The 14,725-nt window shown below is 38.8% G+C and overlaps 1 protein-coding gene across 1 annotated transcript; it reads right to left on the bottom strand.

Annotated features, from left to right (window-relative positions):
* Window positions 1-1,696: 1,696 nt before the first annotated feature.
* Window positions 1,697-12,065, bottom strand: LOC129726535 (homogentisate 1,2-dioxygenase). Its single transcript, XM_055683356.1, has 4 exons — window positions 11,847-12,065; window positions 3,068-3,521; window positions 2,473-3,006; window positions 1,697-2,412 (listed from the first exon to the last, which is right to left on the bottom strand). The coding sequence occupies exons 1-4, from the start codon at window positions 11,859-11,861 to the stop codon at window positions 2,108-2,110; spliced, it is 1,308 nt and encodes a 435-aa protein (XP_055539331.1). The 5' UTR covers window positions 11,862-12,065; the 3' UTR covers window positions 1,697-2,107.
* Window positions 12,066-14,725: the final 2,660 nt, after the last annotated feature.

Below are 14,725 nucleotides of genomic sequence, written 5' to 3' on the forward strand. Positions count from 1 at the left end.
TAGGATTTAGCGTTTGTAATATTTATTGTTTCGGTCTATTATTATGCACTAAGCTAAGATATTGCTCATGCCAATGTTCTCCGTTTTATTTTTACTTTTTTGTGGTATACTTAAAAGCTTATAGGACATGTTTGATTTTAGTTTTTGGAAATTTCAAAATATAAAGTAAAATGATAATTTGTTGTTTGAGGACGCTTAATTTGAAGATTGATTGATATTGATAGTTATTTATTCATAGTTTAATGTTATGTAACATTCTCTAACTCACGTTTTGTATGAAGATGTATTTTCTTATTGTTAAGTAATTCATCGCTTCCACCTTTTATTCCTAAATTAGTGAACATATTATATTGCAATTAAAATAACAGTTCCCTCGAGTGAAAATTTGAAGCAATCGTGTGCATCTTGCGTCCTCGTGTGTAAAGCACTCAAAGTCCAAACTGATACCAAACAAACTTAGACGAAATTGGTTATGATAAAGTGGAACTTTGTCCGTGTTCGCGTGGCGTATTGTCGATAAGCATAGTACAGTTTGAAATTTCAGCATAAATCACACGTTTTGCTTAACACACTACTTCCAGCCAAACACATCTTAACAAACACCCACTATTTAGCTATTAACTAGTAATCGTACTGAAAGTATGTATATTCAACAGGAAGATGGAGTCTCTTTATTTTTCTATAAACATTTGAATCAGATTCATATATTCTGGGAGAAGAAACCCAGGAAAGAAAAGGAAAGTGATACATAATAACATGAACAACAGAAACTATACATACGGGACAGTATGGGAATCGCATAAAGATAAACTTCATTACTGCAACTGATTGTAGACTAAGCAAATTCACACCTGACAACAGGAAAGTACACCTGCAAGAAACGCGCATACACCTCATCAGCATATAATACTTACAGCAAAGTTTTTTGACTATAGTTGAATCTTACTCTTAGGAATATACGCTTTAAGTTCTACGTAATACCACGCATACTCAATAACCGAAGCAAACAAAGTGAATATGCACGAAAATAAGGGCTTTGTTTTCTCACATTCAAATTCTAGGTGTGCAATATGATTGATTACAGTAGAACTAAAATAATGAAACGAATCGGAATGTTGAAAAGTGTGATTACTACTAGCACTATATTGTTGACATTATTGGCGTTTAATCTATCATATCGAAAGAAAAAATGTACCAAAGTTCGTTTTCTCTTTCGCAAGATTGGTTAATTGATAAAAGAATGTTCTTACAAAGTTACTCTACAAGAAAGGTATTCAGTTATAAGGAAACCAGAACGTAAAAACATATGTGCTTAATAACACTAGGAAATACCTTGATTTGATTTGAAGTTAAACTTTCAGTTTCCTCCAGTACTACTTCACATTAGTTTAGTTTTTGTTTTCCAAATCTAGTCTGATCCCAAAAAAAATAATCCTAGAACATACGATTCTTATTATATTCTTTTTGTTTATTTGAGAACGAAAAGATCATTGCAATTTGGTTAAAATGTTGCTTCTTCATAACAATTTCAGATTTTAATTAGCACTCTATTTTCGTCCTTATAATGTATAATTTTTTACTCTCAAGGTTGATTTATCTGCATAGTATTCGGATATTTTATTTTTTTTTTGAATCTTAGAAAGAGTAAACCGCCATGGCTGAATAATTACAAAACAAAAACAACATTCTCGATGAGTAAGAGTAACTTAAACTTGGATATTCTTTTTTTTTGAATACTATTTCTTAAAAAAAAAAATAAAAGACAAAAGTGATTAGAAGCTACTATGAATTATAATAAATAAACCGTTCTTGATCTGTTAAATGCGTACCTAAAAATACGAAAGCATGCGAACCGCGAAAATAAACTTAACGTAGAATGAAACTCTTTTAAAAAAACAAGAAAATGAAACAAAATTTAGTAAACTTTAAGTATTAACGGCGAATCAAGATACTTTAATCAATGAGTTTTCTTTGAATAATAACTGCTACAAAACAGCCGAACGAAAGAGATAGTGAAAGAGAATCTACTTCTACGTTTCGCTCCAATGAACCGGCTGATTGTTTTGGGTTGATGCCGAAAATGTCCTGCCATTCGAGAAGCGCCTATCTAGATTTTGAAGTTATTCTCCAATGCCTGCCAGCACTCGTAGTATTTTGCATCAAGCTTTGAGCACGTTTCTTCGCCCCACTTCGTTACGGCCATACTCAGTGAAGATTCAAACATGAACGCTTGCGTGCCGTCAGCGATACGTTCTGGTTTTAACTCGGCGTTGGATGCACCTTCGAAGCACTGACGATCGGGACCGTGCGGGGTCATCATGGAGTGTAACGATGCACCACCTGGCAGGAAGCCGCCCTCTTTTGCTTCATAGCGTCCGAAAATCAGACCCATGAATTCACTCATGCAGTTTCCTGAAAAGTTACAGTGGTTTTAGTTTCCAGTTGTCTATGATTAATCAAGATAATACTTACGATGATAGTAAGGCGGTCTAAACGTGTGCTCCTGTACCGACCATCTCGGTGGAAAGATGACAAAATCAGCAATCGCTGTTCCGTATCGAGTACTCGGGCAGGTCAACACCGTGAAGATACTTGGGTCGCAATGATCAAAACTGACCGAATTGATGACCATAAACTTCGCCAGATCGTACTTGTAGGGAACATAATTACCGTGCCAAGCAACGACATCGAACGGGGAATGATTTTGACTTGCTACAAATAGTGCTCCCTGATATTTTGATACCATTTTGAACCCTTGAACGGCGCGATCTTCAAACCAAGCCGTCGGTGATAAAAAGTCACGTTGATTGGCAAGTCCATTGGCTCCAATTGGTCCTAGATCCGGTAGTCTAAAATGTCCATCGTACACTTCCAAAATATATCCACGTGTTGGGCCGTCAACGGCTACACTGAAACGTATTCCCTGAGGAATCACGCAAATCTCGTTTGGTTTCACATACATTTTGCCAAATTCGGTTGTGATGTCTAATGAACCTTCCTGTGGAACTGAAGATTCATAATTGATTATTTCCATGTAAAAGCAGCAGTACTTGCACTTCAATCTTACCAATCAGAAAATCTCCATCGCTGTTATAGAAAGCTGAATTTGTCATCGAGCTGTTGCACAAAAACACGTGTACCGCCAATCCATGTCGACCACGAACGTCTCCAGCACCACAAACGGTACGCAAACCGGCAATAAAATCTACCGTCTTGCTTGCCGCCGGAATATCGAATGGATTCCATCGCATTTGATTGGGATTTGGGTGCTGTTCGTCCCAATTAACGGTCAGAAACGGATTTTTGTCGTATCGCTCGAAAGGCTGATGAACAACCGAAGGTCGAATTCGGTAGAGCCAACTACGGGCATTTTCAGTCCGGGGTGCGGTGAACGCGCTGCCAGAAAGCTGCTCGGCGTACAAACCGTAAGCGCATTTTTGCGGTGAATTCTGTCCCTCTGGCAGAGCGTTCGGGCAACGGGAATCTTCCGATGCGAAGTGGGATCCGAAACCGGATAGGTACTGTTGACAAAAAAGTGATCATGTATTATTTGTATATTCATTTAGCATTTACATAAGTTAAATACTGTATCGCACCATTGAAAATGTTCTTCCGCGACGTAGTCTTACGTCAATGTTTAAGAATTTCAGAAATTTTTCAAAATAATAATAAATAAATGAGAATTTATTCCTGACATAGTACCAAAAGCTTACAACATTTGAACAAACATTTCTCCGAACTGGTTTTTAGTTTTGGGTTCAAAATAAGTTATAATCGGTTGAACAATATGAAGTTGAAATCGAGTAGAACGAAGTTACGAGTAATTCTCATTGTCGACTTCTTTCATCGGCAGTACATCGTTCCAGATGTACTATTTTAGCTCAGTAGCTAAGTGAAGCTAGTGAAGGCTGGCTGTGTATAAATAAACAGAAGGTCAAGTTCCAAATCGGAATGTAGCACCAAGGCCTACACGCTATAGCGAACTTCCACAGCGCGTACTTCCGTGCAAGACGAAGAATGCAACCCGCGCGAACCGAGGAACTTAGAGTAGAGCACCGTGCAGCATTAGAGTCTGCAAGATCGACACTAAAGAATGCGATACAGTTGCCTGCAAGAGGACTTGTTTCAATAGTGAATGACGCCTACAGGATAGTAATAGCCAAGACCAAAAGCGTGTTGACGCCTGCAGAGCGATCAGACGGGGCTTTTTCCACGCCACGAGCCAAGCCTGGGCAACTGGCTGTCGAGTCCCCCGTTTCCAGTATCTCAGACACACCAGAAGAAGAAGGAAAGGGTTACGATATTACTTAAGTTCACAAAAAAGGTTACGTGTGTGAAACTCATCGTGATCTTCAACCCCCTAACGATGAGCAAGGCACCGGGACTTGATGGAAAACAGAAGCAAAAGCGCCTGGATGACTATCTTTTTTCGAAGAGGTGGAAGCAACAGGAACTGATTTTATTGTGGAAAACTGAGAAACTGCGAGGGGATTAAACTCATTTATCATTTATCTGCTGGACACTGCCGGCAAGGTGCTTAAGAGGATTATTGGGAGGGGGCTGTCCAGCGTAAGATGCATTCGCTATTGCGCAATAATCACGCTTGACGTTAAGAAACTCAAAAACTGGAAAATTACTCCCGGAATCGAGTACTAATGTTTGCCTTCAAAAATAGACCAATTTTTCATGGGTTTATCATCACATGCGCTGACGAAACGACCTATGCAGCATCAATCATAGCAACCCATGAGTCAGCAGAAAAAAATTGACAGCTCTATTAGTGAAACTCTAATCGTGAACAATGAAGTTACTCCGTTCAGAAGTGTGCGCTCAATCAACGGTACCTAGCCGGACTTCGTACGACCCTTTGAGGACGCCGGATACGCCTGTTCTGGCATCTACAACACCTTGGCACTAATGGATACCAGTCAGAGCATCGAAAGGAAGCCCGGTTCCAGGAGGCCGACGACCCTGAGCGACAAGAAGCTCCAAAAAATGCTGAAAAAGAAGACCGAGGAATGGTGGGGTAAGTACCCTCCCTGGCTTGCGATGCGAAGTATCAAACTTTAAGTTTTTGCAAAACAAGACCATTACTGATCGTTTCATGTGTATTTGGCCACTTGGACCTCTAGTCGAATGAAAAAATAAGTCAACATTGCGCTTCGGGAAGAGATCTGGCACCTCTAACATGTGAAACCTAGTTGCCAAATTGGCGGTTTTTATCATCGCGTATCTCTCTCTCTCTCTCTCTCTCTCTCTCTCTAAGTATCTCTAGGAAGAAGTACAGTGCTTGGACCAACGTGATACAAGGGGCATACGAGTACCAAAATCCAAGCAAAATCATACAGCGCTTTCGTTTTATAACCCGTTCACACTACAGCGGATATCATGTAATATTGCTAATCTTGATATCAAATATCGTACATCAAATTTCCCATGAAAACCAAATGTATGAATTCTGATATCAAGATACGCGATATCACATCTGCGAGGGCATTCAGACTCTGCCTTAGGCAACGTGAGGTTCTTTTGAACTTTCCTGGCTCGATAGAAGAGCCTAGGAGAGCTACAGAACCTTAGATTTTGACGCATATTATCACATGACAGTGCACTGCCTACTTGTCGGTCACGATGACTTTAATCAACTGTTCAATGGCATTCTACCAATTGTCCAGCAAAAACCGGACGAAGTCATCAACCTTATTCGAGTTAGGTTCACTCTGGGACATATTCCAGACAGATAACGGAACGTTAAAGTGATGTTTACACCAAAGATAGATTAAAAAGAAAAACCGTTTCCCAAAGACCCCTTTTAGAAGACGAGGCGAGCGGCGAATTACTGGTCTGACCAATTTCGGTACTGCAGATCCCAAGTAACAATTTAAGTCGTATTGCATTCTTCTAGCGGTTTTCATGACCAATTTCGCAAAATTGCTGTTAAAACTAGAAATACTATCAGAACCTCCTGATAACCGCTATAAGTTTGCTTTACAGCCAGGTGGCCCACTCTTGCCAAGCTTATTGAATCAATTATAAGAATGGCAATAAAACTGCTTTAAAACCACATGGAAAGAGTACCGCATACTTTAAGCAACTGGCATTACCTCTTTAAGAGCGCAATAAGTTTGGTTGCATTATTGCGCTCTGCTACTTGCCACAATAAGTCCAAATCAACTTTTCATTTCTTGACAGCAACCGTAACAAGTTGATTTGTTGTGCCGTTCCTGCACACACACCAGAACATCACGCCACTTTTTTTAATAAGGAAATCTCTCGTCGCGGGAGAAATGTTTCACCTGTGTTGGTTATCATCGTGCAATCGATTTTATTTGATGGTGATATTGTAGAAATATAAGGAATAAGGAGGGGTTTTTGGTAGGTTTTGTAGCTCTCAAGCATATGCGCATGAAATTTTGTCGTGCATTTTGAGATCATAGGCGCTTAAAATTTATGCGCCATCAAAATAGTACGGGCTTACAAAAATGATCTCACTGTTAGCAAAAATGAATTGGATTGTTTCAGCTCAGTTTTTCTGAAAAAAAATCTAGCTGTGTTCTTCAATACAGAGATAGATCAAAATCAACTTTGGATATTCAATTTATTTGTTAGTCAGACGACGATTCGATTTTCGTTTCAAGATTATAAAAAGTTTCAAAATTATCAATATGGCGCGGTTGGTAATTAGTTGGCATTAATCGTAGCCGCAATAAGCCTAGTTCAATGATATATATGTTGTAAGGTGCGGCAAAGGTTGGATGCCTGCATTATTAGAGAAAAATATGGTAAATCCCTGAGGCCTAGACAACTTTATTTTTATGAAAAATCTGACATCACACCGACGATAATGAGGAATCGACAAATTTTGATATAAATAGAGAGGTGCACGAAAAATGCAACGATACATACTTAGTTTAATTGAATATTGAATATATTTCGAAATATATCAATAGTGTCTTGCCCCTACCTTATTGTTAAGGACGCATAATTTAACGACATAGGAAATTATTTTCAACCAAACAAGACAAACTGGCGATAAAATTTAAAAAAATACTACCGAAAAGTACTAAGTTTGCTGTGTTACTTTATTAGATTTTTGGAGTTCTACGTCATCAATGTTCACAAATGCGCTGCAAGATGCTCTAAAGCATTTTACACACATCTTACGGAGACTGCGACAGAATTCTGCATCACACTAAACCAACTCAGCTGCTTTTGTCTCACCTGTATTTATATCATTGCCTGCATATATTTGTTTACAAGTTTGACAGGTTAAAACTGGGCATTTGAATGACCGCAATAAAACTGGTTTCTATGTTATATGACAGCAAGCTGGAGTGGTTTTAAGGGGCGATAGATAGTAATAATAAAACCAATAATAAAGCAAAATCGCATTGACTCTTGCCGGTTTTATTGGAAGTTTTATTAGAGTTTCATTGACAGCTATCAGTGTTCATTACGACTTGCTATTTTTGGCAGCGGGTTTAACCGCCATAAATCCGTTGGTTATATTCATGGCTGTGATAAAACCGTTAGAAAACCAAGTAGCTATAGAATTGTTACTTGGGATGGCGAGTCTGCTGGATTTTCGATGTGTGGCTCGTCTCTACCCAGCTCTCACCAGCCAAGTGTCACTCGCGTTCCCTAATACAACATTTTGCTCGCCTCCTCAGTGACTGCGGGCGAGGCGAGTTGCTCGCCTTGTTTTCTGTAATGACGACCTATAAGTCTCACTCTTATCAAGTTAACAGAAAAAAAACAACTCTTCTCAAGGTAATGGAGGATAACTACATTCGCAGCGAGTTTTAAAACGACTTACTCTTAGATAAGTATCAATATATCATCAGACCAAATCTACTGTCGCTAAAATATAAAGAGTCGCTAAAATATAAAGAGACCGCAGTATGCACTTTTCTAGAAATTGAGGGAGCATTTGATAACACGTCCATTCATCTATTTGCACGGCTCTGCCAAGTAAAGGAGTCGACAATACTACATCGTGGTGGATCCAAGCAATACTTACGAGTAGGAAACTCACAGGAGTAATTTCTCTGCTTTTGGGCTTCAAATCATGAGTTGGCAACTTAAAGGAGCAGATTTATAGCACTGGGTAGGATGCGCCAACGCGTGATCGGGTGGCAGCCGATCAGTGCGAGGATGTGTAAGTTGAGAATTAAGGCCAATTCCTCAACTACAGCATCATCAACGTGCGCTACCCCCACGAAGGAAGACTCGACGACGAGAAAGAAGCCTGCATGCACAGCTGGAGCAGGTGTATGATAGCTATCCGCAACGGGTGATATGAACGTTCAGGTAGGACGAGAGGCAATGTACAAATCGGTGATCCGGCCATAAATTATAACGGCCAACGATGTGTGCATTTTGCAGCCTCCCGCGGTATGGTAATCAGTATTTTCAAATTTTTTCAATGATGTTTGCAACGTCATTCCACCAGGCTGTAAACTTATCTATGCTGACGACTTGAAACTTTTTCGCGTAATTCGTACTAAAGCAGACTGTAGAGAACTGCAACAACATCTGGATAATTTTTCTGACTGGTGTAATCGTAATTTACTGATAATCAGTGTTTCAAAACGTCTTGCAATTTTTTTCACGCGGAAAAAAAAAATCCGTTTTCGTGGAACTATAATGTATCCGGAGAAAATCTTGAAAGAGTATCGGTAGTCAAGGATTTAGGTGTACTGCTTGATTCACAACTATCCTTCAGGCACCACTACTCTCATATCATTGCGCATGCTAGCAAGAACCTGGGTTTCATCATGAGAATAGCCAAAGAGTTTACCGATCCGTTTTACTTGCAATCGCTTTATGTTTCCCTAGTTCGTTCCATTTTGAAAACATCAGCTATACCTAGTATTAAGTCCCTACACTGACATTTGGACCAAACGAATTGAATCAGTACAGGCCAAGTTTCTTCGTTATGCTTTAAGATCACTCCCATGGCGTAATCCAGATCAATTACCACCATATGCCAATCGATGCCAATTACTTGGTATTGACACAGTGGCAAAGAGAAGAGATGTGTCCAGGGCCGTATTTGTGGGAAAATTACTGATCGGCGAAATAGACGCTCCAAATATTCTGTCTGGAATTCACGTGAATGTGCCCTACAGAAATCTGAGGTCACGACATTTCCTGCGTCTTCCATTTCAACGCACTGAATATGGTCAAAACGAACCCATAGGGGAAGTGTAGCGTCTTTAATAATGTGTTTGAATTGTTTGACTTTAATGAATCAAGTGTTACTTTTAAAAAAAGACTAAAGCGAATGTTATAATTCTAGATTAACTATAGTTAAGCTTAGTCAGTGTCCGCTTTGTAGTATTAATGTGCCATTGTTAGACTTAATTCATGATATGTAAATGTTTAAATCAAAAGATGCGGGGTTTTTACGCGCACTTGAGGGTTTCGCAAGGAATGCCTCAAATGGGCTTTTCCCCGCCACATTTCATTAAGACCTAAAAAGTCAGTTGAACAATAAATAAATAGATAAATTACCTCCTTCCCCCGCAAAGACATCCACAAAGCCACCTAGAGATCACCTGACTTACAAGTGGAGAACCAAATAAACCGTGCTCTAATCGACGGTAAATTCTTCTCAGACGTCATCAACGTTTGCATCTACCGCAGTGCGAATATAAATTCGAACTATTACCTTGTTGCAGTATGAATACGATCAAAACTTCCAATGGTGCGAAACAAGCGTCAAAGTCGCCCACCACGACCAAACATCGGGCAGCAATTCCAACGAAGGAGCAGCTACTTCTTAAGATGGCGGACATTCGATCAACCAAAGCCATGCTGTAGCGGCACTTGATACAATGGCTCCGAACAGAAGAAACGACTGGTTTGACGACAAGTGCAAACATTTAGTGGAAGAGAAGAATGCAGTACGAGCGAGAATGCTACAACACCGAACGAGGGCGAACGGCGAAGGAGCGCTGCCGACGCGCACTGGACAGGTCTTGGGAAAAATAGAAGCGCTAGCAGGAAGATCGAGATCGCGAGGCGATGGAATGGAATCCGTGCGAATGACACATGAAAGTTATACGAGAATCTGAACAGTTCCCGCAAAGGCTATGTGCAACAAGCCGATATGTGTAAGGACCCGGACGGCAACCATCTCACGAACAAGTGTGAGGAGATAGAAATGTGGAAGCAATGTTACGACAAGCACCTTTACGACGATGTAGCAGAGTACGATGACGAAGTGATAGTAGATCTCGGTGAACACGTAGATGACGAGAGAATTCCAGCCCCCGGCTTCCAGGAGGTTGAAGAGAAAATCGGCTTGCAGAAAAACAACAAAACAGCTGGAGATGACCAACTCCCGAGCGAGCTGTTGAAACACGGTGGCGAATTACTGGCTAAAACACTATACTGGGTTATTGCCAAGATTTTGGTGGAGGAGGTAGTATCGGATGAGTGAATGGAGGGTACTGAATGCCCCATCTACAAAAAGTTGAATTGCTGCATCTACCGCCGGGCGCCGCCTACAAGTTACTCTCTCAAATTCTATGCCGTCGACTGTCACCGTTTTCGAGGGAGTACGTGGGACAATACTAGGCGGCATTTATGTTGCCTGCGCCACTACAGACTAAGTATTCGTGATACGGCAGTCAACATGGCAGAACTGCAGCCATGACCCTGTTGAACAGAGATGACTTCCTTGAACAACAAGGAACACTTCGGCCTGGAGCTGAATTATAAGGTAAGCTTTTTCTCCTCTGCAATGGTCACTTGTGGTAGACGACCTATCGCAGCTTGGTTTTACAAAGTTATCGGTTATGCTGCGCAACTGTAGACTGCAAAAATCAGAAACTTTTCAGGCATCCAGCTTGTACTACTATTATAGGGGTCTGTCGAATGGGTTTCCAAACTAGTCTGGGAGTGCAGTGCAACACTCAGGGAACTTTTCCATCTCAACGAAGCTATGCTACTTTGGAATCGAAGGAAATGACACAGGTGCTCAACAGTTCTTTGGACTCAAACCGTTTTTGAATATCTCCACATTCGTCATTAACTTAGCTACTTAGTTTAATACGTGGTGAACTACGCATCATCACGGGACTCCTCACCAGGCTTCTTCCGTTCTCTTGATACATTTTTCTTGTAACTAGTTAAGCGAGTGTAAGAAATTGAAAACAATTCATTGCACTATAAGCGACTGGACCTAATAAGCATCCCAACAAGCAATTTTGTTGGTTAACAGCTTTTCAGTATTAGCAGCAAATTTGAATATATTTTTCAGCATGTTCCAATTCTTGTTTCGGCAGTTTCACCAGCTTGTCGACGGAGACCTTGTCAGTTCTCATATGCTGTTACCATCAAATATCTTCGCAACATTTGACTTTCTTTTTTTTTTCGAAGTGATCACTTATTGTACCAGTGATGCTGCAGAACTCCGAACAACTCAATATACTGTAGTATAAACTTTTTTTCTAAATTTGACTGGAATACCTACATAATTGTTTTCAGTTTTAGTACTCTTTAATTTATATGTGATATGTTAAGCAACTGACAAATATTGCAGAAATTAAACGAAATTACTCGTACTCGTACTCGTTCATTTTCATATACGATCTCAATTCTTAATTTTATAAAGGGGCTCTTTGCAATAAAATAGGAACGACTTCGTAACGCCGTAAATAAAATCTAGAACCAGTATTGAGAAGTATGCAAAACGAGCACTTCGAATGTAAAGTTTAAAATTTTGAATCGATAAAAGTGTCTTTTTCTCCGTTTCAAGTAATCACAGTTATGCTAATAATTTACACCGAAAACGGCAAAACATCGATGTCCTAAATCTTTCTTATCTCAAAACTCACCTTATATTCAGGCATTGCTCGTCTTATCTATTCAAATATTACACTAACTGCTATCGTCTCACCATCAAAGACACAAACAGACACTAATTTTCGTTTCTCGAGTCTCGATCTTTTCACTCGGCCGCACAGAACTCGACTGATCGCAGCAGAGCCGTGCATGCCGCACTAGTCAATACCGGCGGACCGGTTGTAATCCGGCAGCGAATTCTCGATGTCATCGTTTGGCTAGAGAACAACTAAAACTGATCTAACCGGATTCTTGTTGTTTGTTGATCGCGCATAAATATAGGTATGCACTTTGTGTTACTAGGCGTACCCCTTTGGGTCGTATGTTTGATGGCACCGACCAAACCAGCACTGGGATCGAGTCAACTCCGCCGAAGGTGTTAGGATGCAAAAGTGTTAGAATTTAGGGATGGTTGTTGTTTACTGCTGGTTGTTGTTTCTCAGGTACTAGCCAATAGCTTGCATAAGTTTTGTTACCTTAACCCTTTCCCGCTCATGGTGACTCTAGAGCACCAAGAATTGTAATGACCATACCTCGACAAAAAATAAATTATTTTGAATTCTTTTTTTCTACAAAATCTTGCATTTCTAATGTACTTTCAACTTGGCATATCAAATGTCAGCTTGATTCAATGTTTGATTTGTTATCAAGAAAACTACAGGAGAAAGTCCGAATTTTACGATAAAAAAATAATGTGTGTTTTTAGCAACTGTTTTTCTATAACATTCATTATTCGTTTTTATAATAAAAATAACTTTTACGTAGATCTATTGTTCATTGAGTGTAACGGTCCATAAAATTAACAATTTTTGTTCTTGTTCACTTGTTCCATAAGTTTTTAAATGGTGCCTCAGAGCACCACTGGGCATACAGGAGGCAAAAAAAAAACAGATGGCCTTAAATAAACTATATATCTGATTTAATATTTTTGCTGACCGTTCTTCTCACTACGTGGTGATTCTAGAAGGGGATGAATCAGAAGCTGATGAGATGGGAAGCGACATTGAAGATGAAGTCGCTATGTTTGCGATAGATCCATTACCAGATGAAGTTCATAAGTATTTTTCCGATACAAACGAGGTAGAAATAAAAACACCAGCAAAACGGGCCAGGAAAGAAATGAAAGTGGGTCTAAAGGCATTGAAAGAGGACCAAAAACGAAAACTTACCATTTCTGGGAAAAGCTGCAAGCCAAAATCTAGGTACATGACAACTCAGAGATGAAGAAAAGAGGAGAACTCGGATATGACAAGCTCTTCAAAATTCGTCCTTTCATCACCATGATTGACTAAGTCAAGTTTTTTTTTTCGAAAACTACGTTGTTTTCATTATTTCCCATAGTATTTGATAAATACTTCAAAAAGTATCAGAATTTTTTTTTCGTGTTTTTAAAAAAGTCCCTGCTGTGCTCATAGGTGCTCTGGAGCACCATTTCAAAATTCGCTTTTTTCTTCAAAATACAATGTTTTACAGTGATTTTAACTATTCTGCACAGTATTTTGCCTAAATTGGCCCGGAAAGTATTTTTAAATCATGAAAAACCTCGTGAGCGGGAGAGGGTTAAATAATTAAAAAGAATATAGGGAATGTCTTCCTAAAAAATAAATTACAAAAGATTTTCGGAAAAAAATTTCAAATATGTTGCATTACATAAGAACGCATGCCATACCATGAGGTATGAGGACGTATAATTTATGATTAACCCTTAAATGCGCACGATGTTAAAAAATCATCTAAAAACATAAAATCTTTGTTCAACAGATTAACTGCTCTAAAACTAACCAATATGCATAAAAAAATTGAAAGATTTACTTTTTAATGTGCAAATATTACCATGTTGTTTTTAAACAACACTGTGACTTTATCGCAGGATAAAGTCGAAACAATTACTTTTGTTAATAGTAACTTTAAAATTGACCTTTTTCTAGTATAATTACTGATAATTCAAACATTTTCACTAACCACTAACCTTATATTAAAATTTATTTTCAAAGACAGTCAGCACCAGACGGGAATCTCGACGTGTTATTTTTCGTTTCCGAGATTTTGACACCAAAAATAAAAACAAAACATTCAAATACAGTACTTCCAGCTGTTAAGTTTTCTTCGTTAGAGTCTAGAGAGTTGTTCTAATGAATTTTATTTCTAAAAAATACTAAAATACGTATATTTTAAAACGTTTTTAGTAGTGTTGTTTTAAAACAACATTGCGCATTTAGGGGTTAAGAGATTTTAAGCTGAGATATAACTCAAAGTAGTATCTTGTTAGACTGATCATAACTAGCTAGACGATCTAACAAGAAATGAAAAAATAGGTTTTTTTTATAATCACTGGTTTGAACTTTTCATACACATTTTGAAAAAGGCAACAAAGAACAAACCATCTCTTTTTACAAACAATGATAGTGAAAGAAACATTTTGTTTGAAAGTTGGCTACATATACGATAGTCTCCTCTATTAGAAATCTCATTTTTATGGCATCGAGTATGTTCGGTGGGACGATAACAGTATTCAACCTTGTTAATATATAATAAACAAATGTTGTTTACATTTATTTGCATGAGAAGAATTTTTAAAACTCAGCAACTGTTTGGATATTTTTTTAATGATTGTTTTTGGGAAATATGACTTTATAAAACTAATTTTAACAATGAGTCTAAAGCCACCTCGAAATATTCTCGAATTTCACCGCAGAGAATCTGCTCGACAAAACACTTCTGAAGATTCCAGAATAGTTCCAGTGTGCCCTAGTGACCTTTTACTAGTTCTGGTTTCTGGTCGATAAATAATGTCCACAGATCCTCGTCTAATTACTTTTTTTTTTAATTTTTCATGAGCGGTTATACACGGAGGAAAAGATGTGGAGGTTTC

Source organism: Wyeomyia smithii, chromosome 3, assembly GCF_029784165.1.
Source record: "Wyeomyia smithii strain HCP4-BCI-WySm-NY-G18 chromosome 3, ASM2978416v1, whole genome shotgun sequence".
Taxonomy (NCBI): domain Eukaryota; kingdom Metazoa; phylum Arthropoda; class Insecta; order Diptera; family Culicidae; genus Wyeomyia; species Wyeomyia smithii.